Source organism: Drosophila eugracilis, unplaced genomic scaffold (genome assembly GCF_018153835.1).
Source record: "Drosophila eugracilis isolate 14026-0451.02 unplaced genomic scaffold, ASM1815383v1 contig_81, whole genome shotgun sequence".
Taxonomy (NCBI): domain Eukaryota; kingdom Metazoa; phylum Arthropoda; class Insecta; order Diptera; family Drosophilidae; genus Drosophila; species Drosophila eugracilis.
Genome location: NW_024573712.1, coordinates 127,620 through 141,468, shown reverse-complemented (window position 1 = coordinate 141,468; position 13,849 = coordinate 127,620). Strand labels below are relative to the sequence as shown.

General features: G+C 40.4%; 3 protein-coding genes across 4 annotated transcripts; 1 reads left to right on the top strand and 2 right to left on the bottom strand.

Moving 5' to 3' along the window:
- Nucleotides 1–916: 916 nt before the first annotated feature.
- On the top strand, nt 917–7,266 carry LOC108106729. Its single transcript, XM_017213966.2, has 7 exons — nt 917–1,126; nt 4,579–4,665; nt 4,722–4,921; nt 4,989–5,194; nt 5,249–6,297; nt 6,395–6,586; nt 6,646–7,266. Exons 2-7 carry the CDS (start codon nt 4,597–4,599, stop codon nt 6,778–6,780), a joined length of 1,851 nt encoding a protein of 616 aa, XP_017069455.1. The 5' UTR covers nt 917–1,126; nt 4,579–4,596; the 3' UTR covers nt 6,781–7,266.
- A 1,676-nt stretch (nt 7,267–8,942) lies between these two features.
- LOC108106514 (beta-1,4-N-acetylgalactosaminyltransferase bre-4) lies at nt 8,943–11,094 on the bottom strand. 2 transcript variants are annotated; one of them, XM_017213608.2, is made up of 5 exons: nt 10,769–11,092; nt 10,415–10,707; nt 9,936–10,359; nt 9,664–9,882; nt 8,943–9,608 (listed from the first exon to the last, which is right to left on the bottom strand). In XM_017213608.2, exons 1-5 carry the CDS (start codon nt 10,891–10,893, stop codon nt 9,467–9,469), a joined length of 1,203 nt encoding a protein of 400 aa, XP_017069097.1. In that variant the 5' UTR covers nt 10,894–11,092; the 3' UTR covers nt 8,943–9,466. The 2 variants fall into 2 exon arrangements, with proteins under 2 accessions (XP_017069097.1, XP_017069098.1); XM_017213609.2 differs by having other exon boundaries at nt 9,480–9,592; nt 10,769–11,094.
- A 138-nt stretch (nt 11,095–11,232) lies between these two features.
- On the bottom strand, nt 11,233–13,603 carry LOC108106512 (dnaJ homolog subfamily C member 11). Its single transcript, XM_017213606.2, has 6 exons — nt 13,346–13,603; nt 12,708–13,284; nt 12,357–12,654; nt 12,185–12,301; nt 11,695–12,118; nt 11,233–11,636 (listed from the first exon to the last, which is right to left on the bottom strand). The coding sequence occupies exons 1-6, from the start codon at nt 13,418–13,420 to the stop codon at nt 11,502–11,504; spliced, it is 1,626 nt and encodes a 541-aa protein (XP_017069095.1). The 5' UTR covers nt 13,421–13,603; the 3' UTR covers nt 11,233–11,501.
- Nucleotides 13,604–13,849: the final 246 nt, after the last annotated feature.

Sequence of the window (13,849 nt, the reverse complement as noted above, 5' to 3'; positions counted from 1 at the left end):
ATAAAATCAAGCACGAGTTTTGGAAGTTAAAGTTGTCGAGGTGTACGTGTGTTTTAACCATAAAAGCTTTGTTTGACAGGTTAAACCTTGGAGCGGAGTTATCAGTAATTTTTATTTAAGATAAATCTTTAAAAGTGTCACCATTTTACAAACATTTAGAATGCATTCAGCTAGTATCAGAAACGAAGAAAGGCCATTCGAAAATACAGTTTTTTTTTAATTTGCAGTGTTTTGATCAAACACAAAGCACATTTATGTGATCAGAAATAAATTGGGTCGTTCGAACTCCGACTTTTGGGAGAAACACGACTTGAATTTTCGATCGGTTTTTTTTGAGTTTCTACGATTTTTGTTTACCCAACAGACAACAATTTTTACATTCTCAAAGTTTGTCTTTGATGGTTAATGGTATCTAAAACGGCAATAATATCTTAGTTGTAAAAACACATAACTAAAAAAAAGGAATATATAAAGTCATATATAACAACCGTTTATCGCGCAGGCGTAAATTTAGCATACTTTTAGGCACGTGACCCTTTTTATAAATTTTCCTAATTTCCACATTGATATCAACCAACTTTGGTATCTTTTACCAATAAGAAAAAATTCAGATTTTAGTTTCAGTGATATTGAAATCAGAAAGCCAAGATTTTTGTAACTACTTTCTCTTTTTCTAATATTGTTCTTGTCAATTCTTCTACTTAACTTTGAAAATTGATAAATGAAACTTTATTGAAGACATTCAATACTAGAGTATTTGCTATTCGATGTTCTGCGAACAATCAGTGTATCTCTTTTTTCTCTCTATCGCTTGATCAATTAGCATTAGCTGCGTTGCAGAGAGAAAAGCTTTGGCGAGGGAGATGCTCTCAGGCGAGCAGGTGGCTCCGAGCCATGCGATCGAATCGCATCCAAGCAGTACCGACAGAGCTAGCGACGCGACCAGTTCCGAAACATAACTTCACCGGAAAACAACATTGCGCGAACCGTTACATTCTTGTGCTGTGAGCGATCGAACACACACTAATACACTCACCAACGAATTTCCCGCACAGTGAAGAGATTTTCCTTCCCCATTGAACTGTACCTCAATAGTTGCGTATTTGGAGTTTTGGAAAAGTGCACAGTGAGTGCTGCAAGTATTTGTGTCAAAGAGAGAGAGATACCTAATGTGTGCTTGTGTGTGGGCTAATGCTGGATTTTTGGTCTATGAAAAGACGAGCTTAAAACCGCACATAGAAACGAGTTTTTCCTATGTATCGCGTTTGGTAGTTGTAGTCTTTCATGTACATGGAAGTACTCTCTTTTTTGAAGTGAAATTCGAAAAAAAAATCAATAGAAAAACAGAAAAGCATCCTCTTCGACCAATATAGCAATGTATCTGTATCTTTTTCTTGGCCAGATGATTCATGTACGGTGGGCACTCGTACGTACATTCAATTTATTTTCCCGACAGCGCCGTATTCAAATTGAAAGAACAGTGGCAGTGAACTATAAATAGAATTATTTGTTTTCATATACCTACCGACGAAATACTGAAAAAGAAGAAATGGCTCGGCAAAAGTCGAAAAACTGTTCGCTCGGAAATTCGCCCAGTAAATTTATCTGTGTATCTGTTTTTGTATCTGTATCTGTGACGATCACACAACTTTCGTTTAATTTAGCCAAGTTCAAACGGCGTCTACAGCTTGTTTATGTCCGCTTGGCTTGAACTCGTGGATTGTTATGGATATTTTGTGTGGGTGCCACACGAATTGGCAACTCGCAACACACACACAGATGCTCTCAGATACACTGCTGCTAGAACATCAACATATATATAGATAACGATACATGCCTGGCCAAAATGTATATAGACGTTAAAATTCGCCTACGTTTCGATTTGATTTTCGGAAATTTCAACAACAGAACGGCACAAACGACGACAACAACACCTTCGCTTTTTTTTGGCCATTTCAAACTCGTTGCTTAGCTCGATATTTGTTTATTTTACGAGTTTGTTTGCCATTAGCCTACGTATCTGTTCTGGCATTTGCGTTGTGATCAGCGATCTCGCTTCCCCCTTCCAAAACCCCGCCCACTTTAACCCGCAGCGATACATCTTATTCCAATTTGGCCTTAAAAATATAGACTTTTTAAAAATACTTCATTGGTATTTCTTTTAACATTGTTTTTAATCTTTTATTTTATTTTTCTACTGGATTTGATCCATAATAATATGAAATTTTAATGATATATGTATAAACATATAGAAAATATAGTAACAAACCGTTACAATATGGCTTTTCATATTACCAACAGGAAATGCACTTATGCATGTATTTATAACCTAGTGATGTGTCTTTTCTGAGAAATTTAAAATTTTTTTAAAATCCTATATTATTTTCCATACTTCTACATGTGATTCATAACATACAACCCACCTTTTCGTATAAATGTTTACTTTCGCTCGAAATTTGCGTAAATGACTGAGATTATTTATAGATCAGTTGGATTATTTGCAATTATTTTTGAACTTTATGTTAATAAATATAAAGCTTCTCTGTCAATCAACATTAAACTTAAATTAACATATTGTGTTTGAGACCTAACTTTCACACGCCTTATAAGACGCCTAAAATCTAATTTAAAATGAACGATTGCCTTAATTGGAAAATAAGAAAGTGTGCCTGAGTTTAGATAATAAAAGAAATCGAATGTACGAGTATCTCAAATTATCTGCAATTAAGGGTCTAAAATAATACTTATTTCCAAGTCTTTCATTCATAAAATCGTAAAAATACGCCAGTGATCAGAGTCCACTGATCCAAGTATTACGAATATCAATGGGTTAATTCCAATTGCCAGACAGACAACCACAACAACAACACGTTTCGATCCGACTATATGAGATCATTTCTGACCTGCGTGTTTGTACATATGCAAAAACAAAACACACGCTCCGCTCTCCGAGTTTTGTTTTTGTTATTTTTTTTCGTCGCCAAAAGTTAGGCCCAGAGAGCAGCTAAAAACGTGCTGAGATCGGGGGAGCCAATATATATACATATATATACTATTGTAATATATATATATATAGTGGGTGGGGAGGAGGCGGCGCAGTCGGCGGCATCAATTAGATTTGGCCTTTTATTTATATTATGCTATTTTATGCGTGTATTTTTCGCTGTGTGCGTCTTTATTAGCTATAACTATATTCCGTTGACCATATGGCATAGCATCCCCGAGATCCCCATTCAAAGGTGATTTATTTAGCTCGCCTTGATTTGATTACTTAAGCCAACTAAAGCGTTGACGTTTAATGCAGTGGCTGTCAGAAGCTCCGCCTTATGACATCATCGTCGGTCGGTCATCCTTCGTTTAAATTTTTTAGCATCATCTCAGACTATCTCTTACTCACAAGGTTATCGCTGAAAATCGAAAAAAAACACAAAAACAAACTGCATCCACAATGAAATTAAGGTGCACATGTACATATACATATACATATGCATATCCCAAGCCAGACAAAAAAGGAGTTTAAGGACACGACGAAAGTGAAAACCAGTTTGACATTGAATTTTTCGACTTTTTGCCTCCGCCTTTTGTCTTCTTCTTTTATTTTATTTTTGCAACGTGTGTGCCAGTTCCGAAAATCAATGCCAGCAATTTTTGAGGTTTCTCTGCCAAAGGGTATTGTTATCGTAAAGGCTCAAATGCGAGATGTTATTATTATTAATAATAATTTATTTACGTCTAATACTTGGCCTTCAAATTTCAAGGTTGTCACAGTATGTTGTTTGATTTAAAAGCTTTAGAACTGACAAATAAATTCATATAGCTTCTTGAAAGATTGAGCTATAATTTATAGAACAATTCTAGCGATTTGACAAATAAATTTATATAACTTTTGATGAGCATTGAAATATATACATAGCTATAACATAAAGCTCAATTTAATATTGTTAAAAGCCTATAAAGTATTTCATTTAAAAAGTCTTAAATATCAGTTTATGAGTTTCAGTTTTCTTCATATTCATATTCTTATATCGCTTTTAATTCAAAGAAACTATCATTATCATAAATGTTTTTAAATATTTATATTTTATTTTTAAATTTTTGTTAGAATTTTTTTCTCCTTAAATATTAAAAATATTATTAGCCGAATGTTTATTTCTAGCAGAATCCACATGGATACCATTTATAGCTATAGAGCTTAGCCTTTAGAACTATTTCTGCCACTTTCCAGAGCATTTCATCTTCGCATGACAGCCTCCGCCTGTTCATGCTCATTGTTGTTTGGCATTCCGTGCTTTGTGAATTCAAGTGATGCCCACTTCAGATGACTTAAGCTGCCATTAAAGCGCCAAAAGTTCTCACTTCAGAATGCCGAATGCGGCCATTTTCGAACATATATTATTTGCGTGGGTGGGAAATGGGAAAAATGGTTTGGATTCTTGCGAACCGCCTTGGAGCGAAATCAACCTGCCATTCGGGGTCACAAGCCGTGATTACGTGTCTCGCAGACACCCACGATTCGTTTTACTTACTCACACGTAGAATTTGAATAATTTATGAATGACATACTGGTTTCCGTTTCAGCAAACTAACTAATTGGAAATGCAGTACTCGAGCAGTTCGGAAAATTACTCATCCTCGTTGCGGGACAAGCCTTCAAAATGGGGCAGGGTAAGGACCTTGATTAATGACCAAACTTAATGATACCTAACTGTAAACCATTTTAGAATGACAAGAACTATGCCTATAAGAAGTCATCCTATCAATACTCAAGTTCTGGCGATAATAGTGCCTCGTATCAGGGCAAATCACCCGACCAGAACATTGATCAATTGGATGCCTTGCTGGAGGATCTGAAGCAGGAACGTCAGATTACTAACAGGGATCGCGATTTACTGCCCAGCAATGGAACGACTTATAGAACACTGTGAGATTGACTAAGATTTTGTGTGATTGTTATTGACTAACTTGGTTTTCATATTATCTTCATCTAGTGAACGCACTGATCCCTCGGGCACTGTAACGAGGACTACGCGAGTGGTCACGACCAGCAAACACTCGGGTTCTGGAGGCCAGCAGCCCTATATCGATGATGTTGAGACCTTTAATCCCACCGATTATAGCACCCTTCAGTCCACGGCCAAGTATTCGAGCTTGAAGCGTGATGAATATCAGACCAAGGAAAAACCATATACTCTGGGTAAGGATCAGAAAGTGTGATAAAATAGGTGGATTTCATTTGTAATATTTTCAGCCCACTCCCCCGGCGGTGGACACTACGAGAGCAAGTCGAAAATCTACGAGAGCAATCGTACTATTAACAACAATGTGGAACTGTTGCCTGGAACCACCAATCAGACATTGACCAGCGGCACAACCATCGACAAGGAACTGCAGGACATCGCCTTGAGCGATGGTATCCTGCCTGCTCCGGGCACCAAGGTCACTACCACGGTGAGGACCTACACCTACGAAATTCCGCCCACAGGACCTGGTAGCAACACCAGCACCATTAACCGTACTCACACTCTGAACAACTCGAACACTTTGAGCAGCAGCTACAAACTCCACGAGAGCCACAACTCCAGCCAGAACTTCTCGCAGCTTTCGCCCATCCCGCATCAACAGCCGTCCCACGTGCCTCAGACTGTGGTATTTAACAGGGAGAGCTACTCCACATTGAACAGGCCCAACGATCGTCCGGTGGTTAGCAACCAGTCATACGAGATTCGTGAGCACAAGGAGACCACCACTCGCGGAGTGAGTCCACAGCCTCGTCAGTTGCCCTTGGGATCGGGTCCGGCAGGAACCCCACCAGGCAACCGTACCGTTATCTACAATATCCATAAGACGGATCACGTGAACACAGTCAATGAGCTGCCTCCACAGCAGCGCTATCCGCCGCACAGTCCGGCTCACAGTCCCAACTACGGAGGACCTAACAGCCCACCGCTGCAGCCCGGAGTGAACCGTTATTACTATAAGGAGACGGAGACCTCAAACACAGTCAACAGTATCCATGGACCACCAAACGGTGGACCCTATGAGCCTGGTCTTTCTCAATCTGCACCCCTTAAACAGCTGCCGCCTAACAACGCGTATCCACAGCAGCCAGCAAATGGCAATGGTTATCCCCCAAATACGACCACTTATAGCTACAAGTACTCATCGACCACCAACACAAACAACCGTCGTGGTCCGGACTATGGTTCACCATCTCCTTTCCCCGTAGATGGTGTCGAGTATCCAGTCAATAGTAATCCTCCTCAGCGAGTGGACGATCTGATGCAGTCCTTTGGAACTGTAAGTTTGGGAAGAAGATATTCAAGTTACTCTACCAGAACATATTTTTTTGTAAGCCTTATATGCTAACTTCATATCTCACCCTTTGTTTAATTAGACCACTGATCATGTGGATCGCGTGGACATTGAGACTCCAGTACGCAAGCGCGAAATCGAAACGGCTGTGGCCTCGCCCAACCAGCAGCATGTGCCATCCGTCAATAAGGCTGGAAAGGAGGTATACTATCCGCCCGGACACGATACCATTGTCATGAAGCGCGAGGAAATGCATGCAGGATCTGCTTCAGGAGTAAGTTTTTGATATATATTTTAATGAAGTATCTAAATTTGAATATCTACAAATCTTAGGGTCGCTGGGCCAAGGGATCTGGAATGTATGAGTACGAGTCCGGATCCAAGTCAAAGACGAAAACCAAGTCCGGTGGTGCCGTGGTGCCCCTGTGTCTGCCCCTCTGCTGTGCCATGCCTTGCTCCATTATGTAGAGGGCGTATATCGCCGGGCATACCGTATATTGTATATAGGCTTCTAACGCTAAATCCTGCCCCGCATCCTTAATTGCTCTCTACTTGTCGTCTAACCTATGAAGGGTTTGCTTGTCACTTGCTCTAATCGTTATATGCGAAACTTTAAAATATTCTTTACGTTATTATTGTCTATGTATATAATTTGTAAAACGTCATCTACGGATTTGCTCAAAATTGTTGCTCTAGCATTTAAATTTTCCATTGGGATGGCCAAAAATTTTAATGGATACCAATTGTTTTAACTGTAATTTGCATATCGCAAACCAAACACTAATAAATGAGCCATGGAATCCAATTATCCCTATTATTCGTTTTACCAGCGACCCCAAGTGCCCACTAATCATAAATAATAATAGTAATTGTAACCCCCGTCGTTACAGAGCCATAAATACTATCTCTAATACACGTAGTAACCCTAATAAAAGCGAGATCTAACAAACGAAACGAAGAACTGTTTGAATGCCTTTTTAGATAATTGGACTTATCTGGGGGTTTGGTCTAGAAAAAGGTTTAATAATTGTTTTCTGGTAAATAGTTTTAATTGTTTAACTATTTGCATATCACAAAATAATAATAATGACACACATTATTATATATATCATTGCAAACATTTGGTAAGACAACCTTCAGCGAAACGTATATAAATTTAAATTGGTTCCCGCCTTAAATTTTGGGTTGGACATAACTTTTATCGACCAAATCGAAAAGTAATTAGCTTATAAGATCTGGAGAACCACAGGTGCCTTTTAGTGTGACCATTAAAAAATACCACAAGGATGAAAACTAGATCCTGGCTTTAAACAGGTGACTCATATTTGTCCCCAGTAAGAACCGATCTCCCTGTAGTGTGTAAAGTGAAAAAACAATCTTAAACAAAATAAGTAAAAACTCTTTTTCAAAAGTTGTCAAGCAAAACAATGGTAAAAGAGTGATTTTCATCTCTATTAATATTTTTTCCACTCGATTTTTGCGTAACAGCGGCTTTCTTTTTTATATACCAGGGGTTCTCATATCGGTCTTACGTGCGCTAGCAGTAAAACAGTTTTCAGTACTAATTATCAAATTTTATACGAATTTTAAACCAAGACATTTTGTCTTATTCTTCTTGTTTTTGCATTAAAAGTTATTAACGGTATTTATTTAATTAAAGTGGTTTACTTCAGACTGAATATCTTAAAATAAATTCGAACCTAAGGTAGTAGCTATTGTTCGAACAGGCGTTCCAGGGCTATTGACCGCCCCTGTTGAATTGCAATTTAAATGGACTTTATTTAAATTTTTTGGCGTCAACGTAGCATGCTGAATGCGTTTTTACAACGTTAGAGAAGGAAGGAACTGCAAGGAACCTTACCATCAAATTGATTTTGCAAGCAAGCAATGAACGATAAGTTTAATTGCTTAAAACAGAGAAGAACTTAAGAACTATCAAAAAGAAATCACTTATATGATAATTATTAGACCGCAATTAGTACTTTTATTCGTCAATAATGGGTAAAGATTACACTTAAATACTGATTTGATACCAGTTATTTTTTAAATCCCCTGTAATTATTGTTCATACCTTACATTTTATTGGATCAGTTTGCTAGCCATAAGACCGTAAGGAATAAGTCCGAGCCCAAATTCGCACGGAACCAGCGTGGAAAAACCTCCATCGATGTGGAGCTCGTTGGGATATCTAATGATTCTACTCCAAACGTGAGTGTTTGAGATTTTATTTCCTAAATTATCCCAATTTGAATTTTCTTAACCCTTAGGCTCAATGTGACAAAGGATCCGAAATGAGCTATAACGGGACCGACTCCGAATTAAGGATAGAGAATGTCGGCATCGTACAGTTTTTGCTCCTATGCTCTGCTATGCCGTGCAGCATCATGTAGGACGCAGACACCAGGTTTATTTGCTCAAACCTTGGAGTCTATCAATAAAATGTCCACAAGTCTTAAAGATGCCAATTTTTCTACCTGCATTTCCATCCAATAATTTTAATTAACGTAAGGTGTATCCCAATGTATTACATAACTATATATAATACCTCTTATTCAATTATTAACCATAATAAGAAACAAGATAAACCAGACCAAGCGATGAACTGTTGGAATGCCTTTTTTGGGCTGGCGTTTGGTATAGTAAAAGTTTTTATAATTTTATTTTGGTATAAATCGTTCTGATCGAATAACAATTTGCGTATCACAAAAGTAATATCTACATTTCACCTTGTAGGAGTAGGTGTAGGTGTCTTTTGAGAAGTTAATAAAGTACAATAGTCGAATAACAAAAACTAAACAAAACAAAAACAATTCAAACAAATCAACATAGGTGTACAATATACATATATAAGTATCATTGAGCACTTTGAGTAGTGAACGGGAGGATTATTGCTACAAAGACAAGTTCTTACTGTTTTTCTATGAGTACGAATTGAAGCTAAATTATGGATTAAAAGTAAACTACATCGTAATATGAGTATAGTTACTGGACTTACTACCATGTACACAATATGTGTCTATTATTCTAATCATGTTTCCATAATCTGACATTCTATTAAAACAGAATACCGTTCGTGAAAGTAATGATGTCCTTTGTACATACGCATATTAGATAGTTGGAAAGGTCACGTATTGTAACGCTGTCTTTTTGCAAGCTAACTCTTCCGCTCGGAGTTCTTTAGCTCAGCTAAATACCAAGTGAATGTCGGAAACTGCTTTATGCTATAGATAGCATATTTTATCGAGTTGATTCCATCCTGTTCTATTTTGCTCATCCCGTTCTGAAGGTTTTCATAGCTTTTGGTTAAAATAGATATTAAAGAAATATATATATTAAACTATCTTTACTAACCGCTTAGGATTGGCCTTCTCCTTCTGATGCTTGAGCATCTTATAGCGGGCGATGTTGACGGGATACCTTGATATGAATAGGTTGGCGTGCTTTAACCGGTTGGACATGTCATCATCTTCGCCCCCCCAGCCAAAGAATGAGTTGGAGAATCCATTTACAGCCTGGAAGTGCTCACGCGTCATGGCAGAAACGCCTCCAAATATTGATCGATAAGGCAACCTAATAAGAATTCATACAATGCGATTATGTTCTTATCTCTTTCCTGTGCTTACCTGAAGTTCAGCGTGTCTATAGCCACTGACATATGCCGAGGCTGACGTGGACAGTTGTAAAGATTGCGGTCGTCCAACGGTAGAAGATCGACATCGTGGAATATAAAACAATCCCACTGATATAGCTTTAAGGCTTCCAAATAGCCAATGTTCATCATGGCAGCCCGATTAAAGGGCTTTCCATTGGTCTGTTCTATGATGAAAATGCGATAGGCAATGCGCTGCTTCATCAGAAAAGGGTGTATGTTGCGCAGGAAAACAGATAAATGGGCGTATCGATCCCGGAAGGGCACCACAATGGCCACATGGTGCTTGGCATGGCAATTTTCTGGTTCGAAGGCGCCGCCAGGGCGCAGAAGAGGACCCAGCTCGGCTTCGATTATATCCAGCGATTCCAGTGTGGTATTAGGTGTGATTGGTCCACCTGCAAAGGGTATTTTTCAAAAATCTGCCGAAGAGCATGCCGGAGCAAGACTCACCATCGCGAGGGTCGGGATCAGTGCAGTTAGCGAGGAGGGCGGATGTGGATTTCTGTCCCAAGGGCAGCGGCTTGTTTGTGCCCAACAGGAAGCGCGTTAAGTCTTGTGGAATGGAAGTAAAGTTTGCGTTAGCAATCACAGTTGTTAGGGTGGAGTTGGGACTGCCGTCGGGAACCCGACCCCGCTCCCTGTCCTTGGACAAGACAAGTGGAGCAGCGGGTAGCCCTTCTCCTCCTCCTCCTTCTCTGCTGGCATTTCCATAGATATGAGCATATTTGTGCACGCGCCGAATGCTGAAAACCAAAGCACTCAGATAAGATAATTCTTTTCTGGGAATATTAAGGAAACAGTTACCTGAGTTTGCTAAGGGAAGTGCCACTAGCTCCGTCAGTGCGAAAGCCCACAAAGTTAAGCACCAGCAATAAGAATATCGCGCCGGCCAGAAAGCGTATGAGATTCGCTTTTGTGAACAGGGACATGGTCCGTGGATTGCATCATACCTTACTTGATGCTCTGGCGCCACGAACTCTTATTATTAAGCGCAAAACATTTACCCACGAACAGAGTTAAAAATTTTAACTCCAGGGTTCAACAGAAAAGTCAGCTGAGTCTCCCCCTCAGCCAGTGTTGCCAATGTTGTATACCAACTCCTATGAAGAAATTTTGAGCGATAGCTAATGGCGGGGAAATTTAAAAAAACCATCACTAAAATTTTCATTTATTTTTAAAATTATAAAATTAATTAACTGGTTCGAGACTGTATGTATTGTAAAATAAAAAAAAATGGATTTCCCGTTTTGAATTAACAAAAAGAAAAGTACTTTTTGAACAAATAAACTATATTAATATACTGATATATTCTTAAGTCCCAACTTTTTCCTTGTTTTGTGATTTATTGCGCTTGTCGGATCTTATAGGTATCCAAAGGATAGCGAGTTACAGAGTGGTATTGAAAATTGGGGAAATATACGAACAGGCGGAATTTGCCCCCAGTCCTGGAAATGGGTATTTTCTATCAAGAATAAAAACAAGTTACAAACACAACTGAAGATTTAAACTAATTGCAGTGTAGAGCAACAAGGCTTCACTATCCTGGCAATGGTAGTCGCAGCGCCTCGTTGTCCTTGACGTTAATTACTTTGAACTGGTTTTGGTAGGTGTACTCTATGCGCAGAATCTTGTCATCGCCAATGCTGGGATCATAGAATCCGGGCAGGTCGCTCTGTAAGGAACCATGAATGTTAATATAATTAAATTCTCTATCAAAGGAGGAGACCCACCTTTGAGGAGTCGTGCAGATGTAAGGTCCCATCTTTGACCATACATTGAATAGGTACGGTAACATCTAGCGACTGATCTGGCCTGAACAGGTTGCCGCCTTCCGCCGTACAGCCATATACAGCACGCGTGATAATCAGACCCGTTCTCGACAGTTCCTCGGTCATGATCCTATTGTACGTGGCCTGCATAAGGTGAATGGCGGCACTCGCCTCTTGCCGCTTGGCTGATAGCCTCTGCTCATTTTGTCGTTTCGTCCGCTCTACTTCAATACTCTTCCGCTCTGCCTCCATGGGGTCCATCACAGTTTTTTTGATCAAGAACCACGCAATCACCGGTGTCACAGAGGCGTAGAAAACAGCTGCGGGCACTATTTCATCACTTAGGTGGATAGGGAACACGTACGACTGATTTGAACGTAATATTCTGTAAAAGCGAGTCGCGTGTGGAGATGTAGAAAATTTTAAAGATAAACCAAAAGGATCCACCTACTTGAATTTTAGAATAACTCCAGAAGGCACGCCAATAGAGACTGTGGCAGTCACTGAGCTATATTTTGAGACCTTCTTCTCCACTCCGTACTCGCCCATAAAGCCAAAGGTTCCAACTCTGCCATAAAGAAAATCTATTAATAACAAATTTTCAATTTATCTAAAGTGCCTACTTTGCCGCGAGTTTTAGCTTCAGCTCATTCTCCAAGAGCTTGCGGGTGTAGGAAAGCCCGAAGTACACATGCGGCGTGCCTATCACCAGGGAAGAACTCAGCGAGTACGTCTCCTTTGAGTGATCGATCTGTGTTGACATGGAGGACTGCGGGCCGGCGTTCAGCGTAAGGCTGCCCAATGTGTGCTTGTCCAGCTGCACGGCCAGTGTAGAGAACAGGGCGGGTAAGACACCTTGGTCTCGAAAGTTCAGGTTCGTACCTCCATTCAGCGTCACTTTTTGGCTAAGAGTACGGCCACCTAAAATGGAAAGTGTTGCACTTTTCAAAGTTCCCAGATTTATATAGACTCACCTTTAAGGCCCAGAAGGAAGCCGTTTCCCGCTCCGGCGCACAACTCTAGCCAGCCCTTGTTCAGTAGCCGGCGCCCAGCCACAACGAAGCCTCCACTACCATTACCATTGGAGGAGTATAAGTTTCCGCTCATTATGATCATGTCCTTGCGCGTGATCGGAGCCTCAATGGACTGGGCAATACTCATGGAACCGATCTCCACGTGGGGCATTTCAGAGTCGTCGTAAGGCGCAAAGATTTCCGTGGCATTTACGTTGATGGTGATGTTACCACGCGGATTGGTACGCTGCTGAAGGCGTCTCTCAGCGGCCGCTTGGGCCAGCCGCTCGTACTCTTCCCGAATCTCATCTGGAGTTTTTGTCCGGTGAAGGATCTCCCATCCCTCGGTGCGTAGACCCTTCTCGCCCACCGAGTCGTATATGGCTCGCTGCTGGGGATCCGACAGAACTTCGTAAGCCCTTTTGGTGCGGTTAAACATAATCTCGGCCTTCTTCTTGCTCTCAGGCTCCAGATGCTTGTCTGGGTGGAACATCCGGCTTTGTTTCCGGTACGCCGTGTTGATCTGCTCCGCAGTAGCCTGGAAATTGACGAAGATTAAGCCAAGGGTGTTATATACCGGCCGGTGACGCTGCACTTACATCCCGGGGCAAATTCAGAAACGTATAGTAGTTCTCATCCAGCTCTGCGTCGGACTCATCGTGATCCGATGCCATGTCGGTGAAATGATCCCGCGGTTCCCGCTCGGATTTATATAGGGGCAGGGTCGGGGCAGCGCACGGGCCTCACCGGCGTTCTGTGTTAATTTGGGATTTCGAAATTTTTGGGTACTTTTACGCAATGCCTATACATGTGTTGAATGTTCCGATAGTTAACGATGGTTTGCTCCAATAGGATTTTGTTTTGGAATGCGGTCATACAACGACAATACGGTCTCACTTGTGAACGGTAAACAGGAGATAGGAAGTGTTGCCAACTATCGCCAGCTGGAGGACATAAATATCTTAAATCCTTACTGATAAGTAAAGGAGATTTAAGTAAAATGTAAGCAGTTTTTTGTATACATGTTACCCTAATTGAAGCCAAAAGTTAAATCAAATTGAATATTTTTGTGTAATAGAAGCCATACAAATATGGCTGATCCA

Bases quoted from the DNA above. Each gene is read 5' to 3' on its own strand.
- LOC108106729 (XM_017213966.2), top strand. From the start codon at position 4,597: ATGCAGTACTCGAGCAGTTCGGAAAATTACTCATCCTCGTTGCGGGAC. The intron at 4,666-4,721 runs GTAAGGACCTTG...AAACCATTTTAG, and splicing joins AGCCTTCAAAATGGGGCAGG to AATGACAAGAACTATGCCTA. The intron at 6,587-6,645 runs GTAAGTTTTTGA...TACAAATCTTAG, and splicing joins ATGCAGGATCTGCTTCAGGA to GGTCGCTGGGCCAAGGGATC.
- LOC108106514 (XM_017213608.2), bottom strand. From the start codon at position 10,893: ATGTCCCTGTTCACAAAAGCGAATCTCATACGCTTTCTGGCCGGCGCG. The intron at 10,360-10,414 runs GTGAGTCTTGCT...TACCCTTTGCAG, and splicing joins TGATCCCGACCCTCGCGATG to GTGGACCAATCACACCTAAT. The intron at 9,883-9,935 runs GTAAGCACAGGA...AATTCTTATTAG, and splicing joins ATAGACACGCTGAACTTCAG to GTTGCCTTATCGATCAATAT.
- LOC108106512 (XM_017213606.2), bottom strand. From the start codon at position 13,420: ATGGCATCGGATCACGATGAGTCCGACGCAGAGCTGGATGAGAACTAC. The intron at 13,285-13,345 runs GTAAGTGCAGCG...GTCAATTTCCAG, and splicing joins TTCTGAATTTGCCCCGGGAT to GCTACTGCGGAGCAGATCAA. The intron at 12,302-12,356 runs GTAGGCACTTTA...TCTTTATGGCAG, and splicing joins AAGCTAAAACTCGCGGCAAA to AGTTGGAACCTTTGGCTTTA.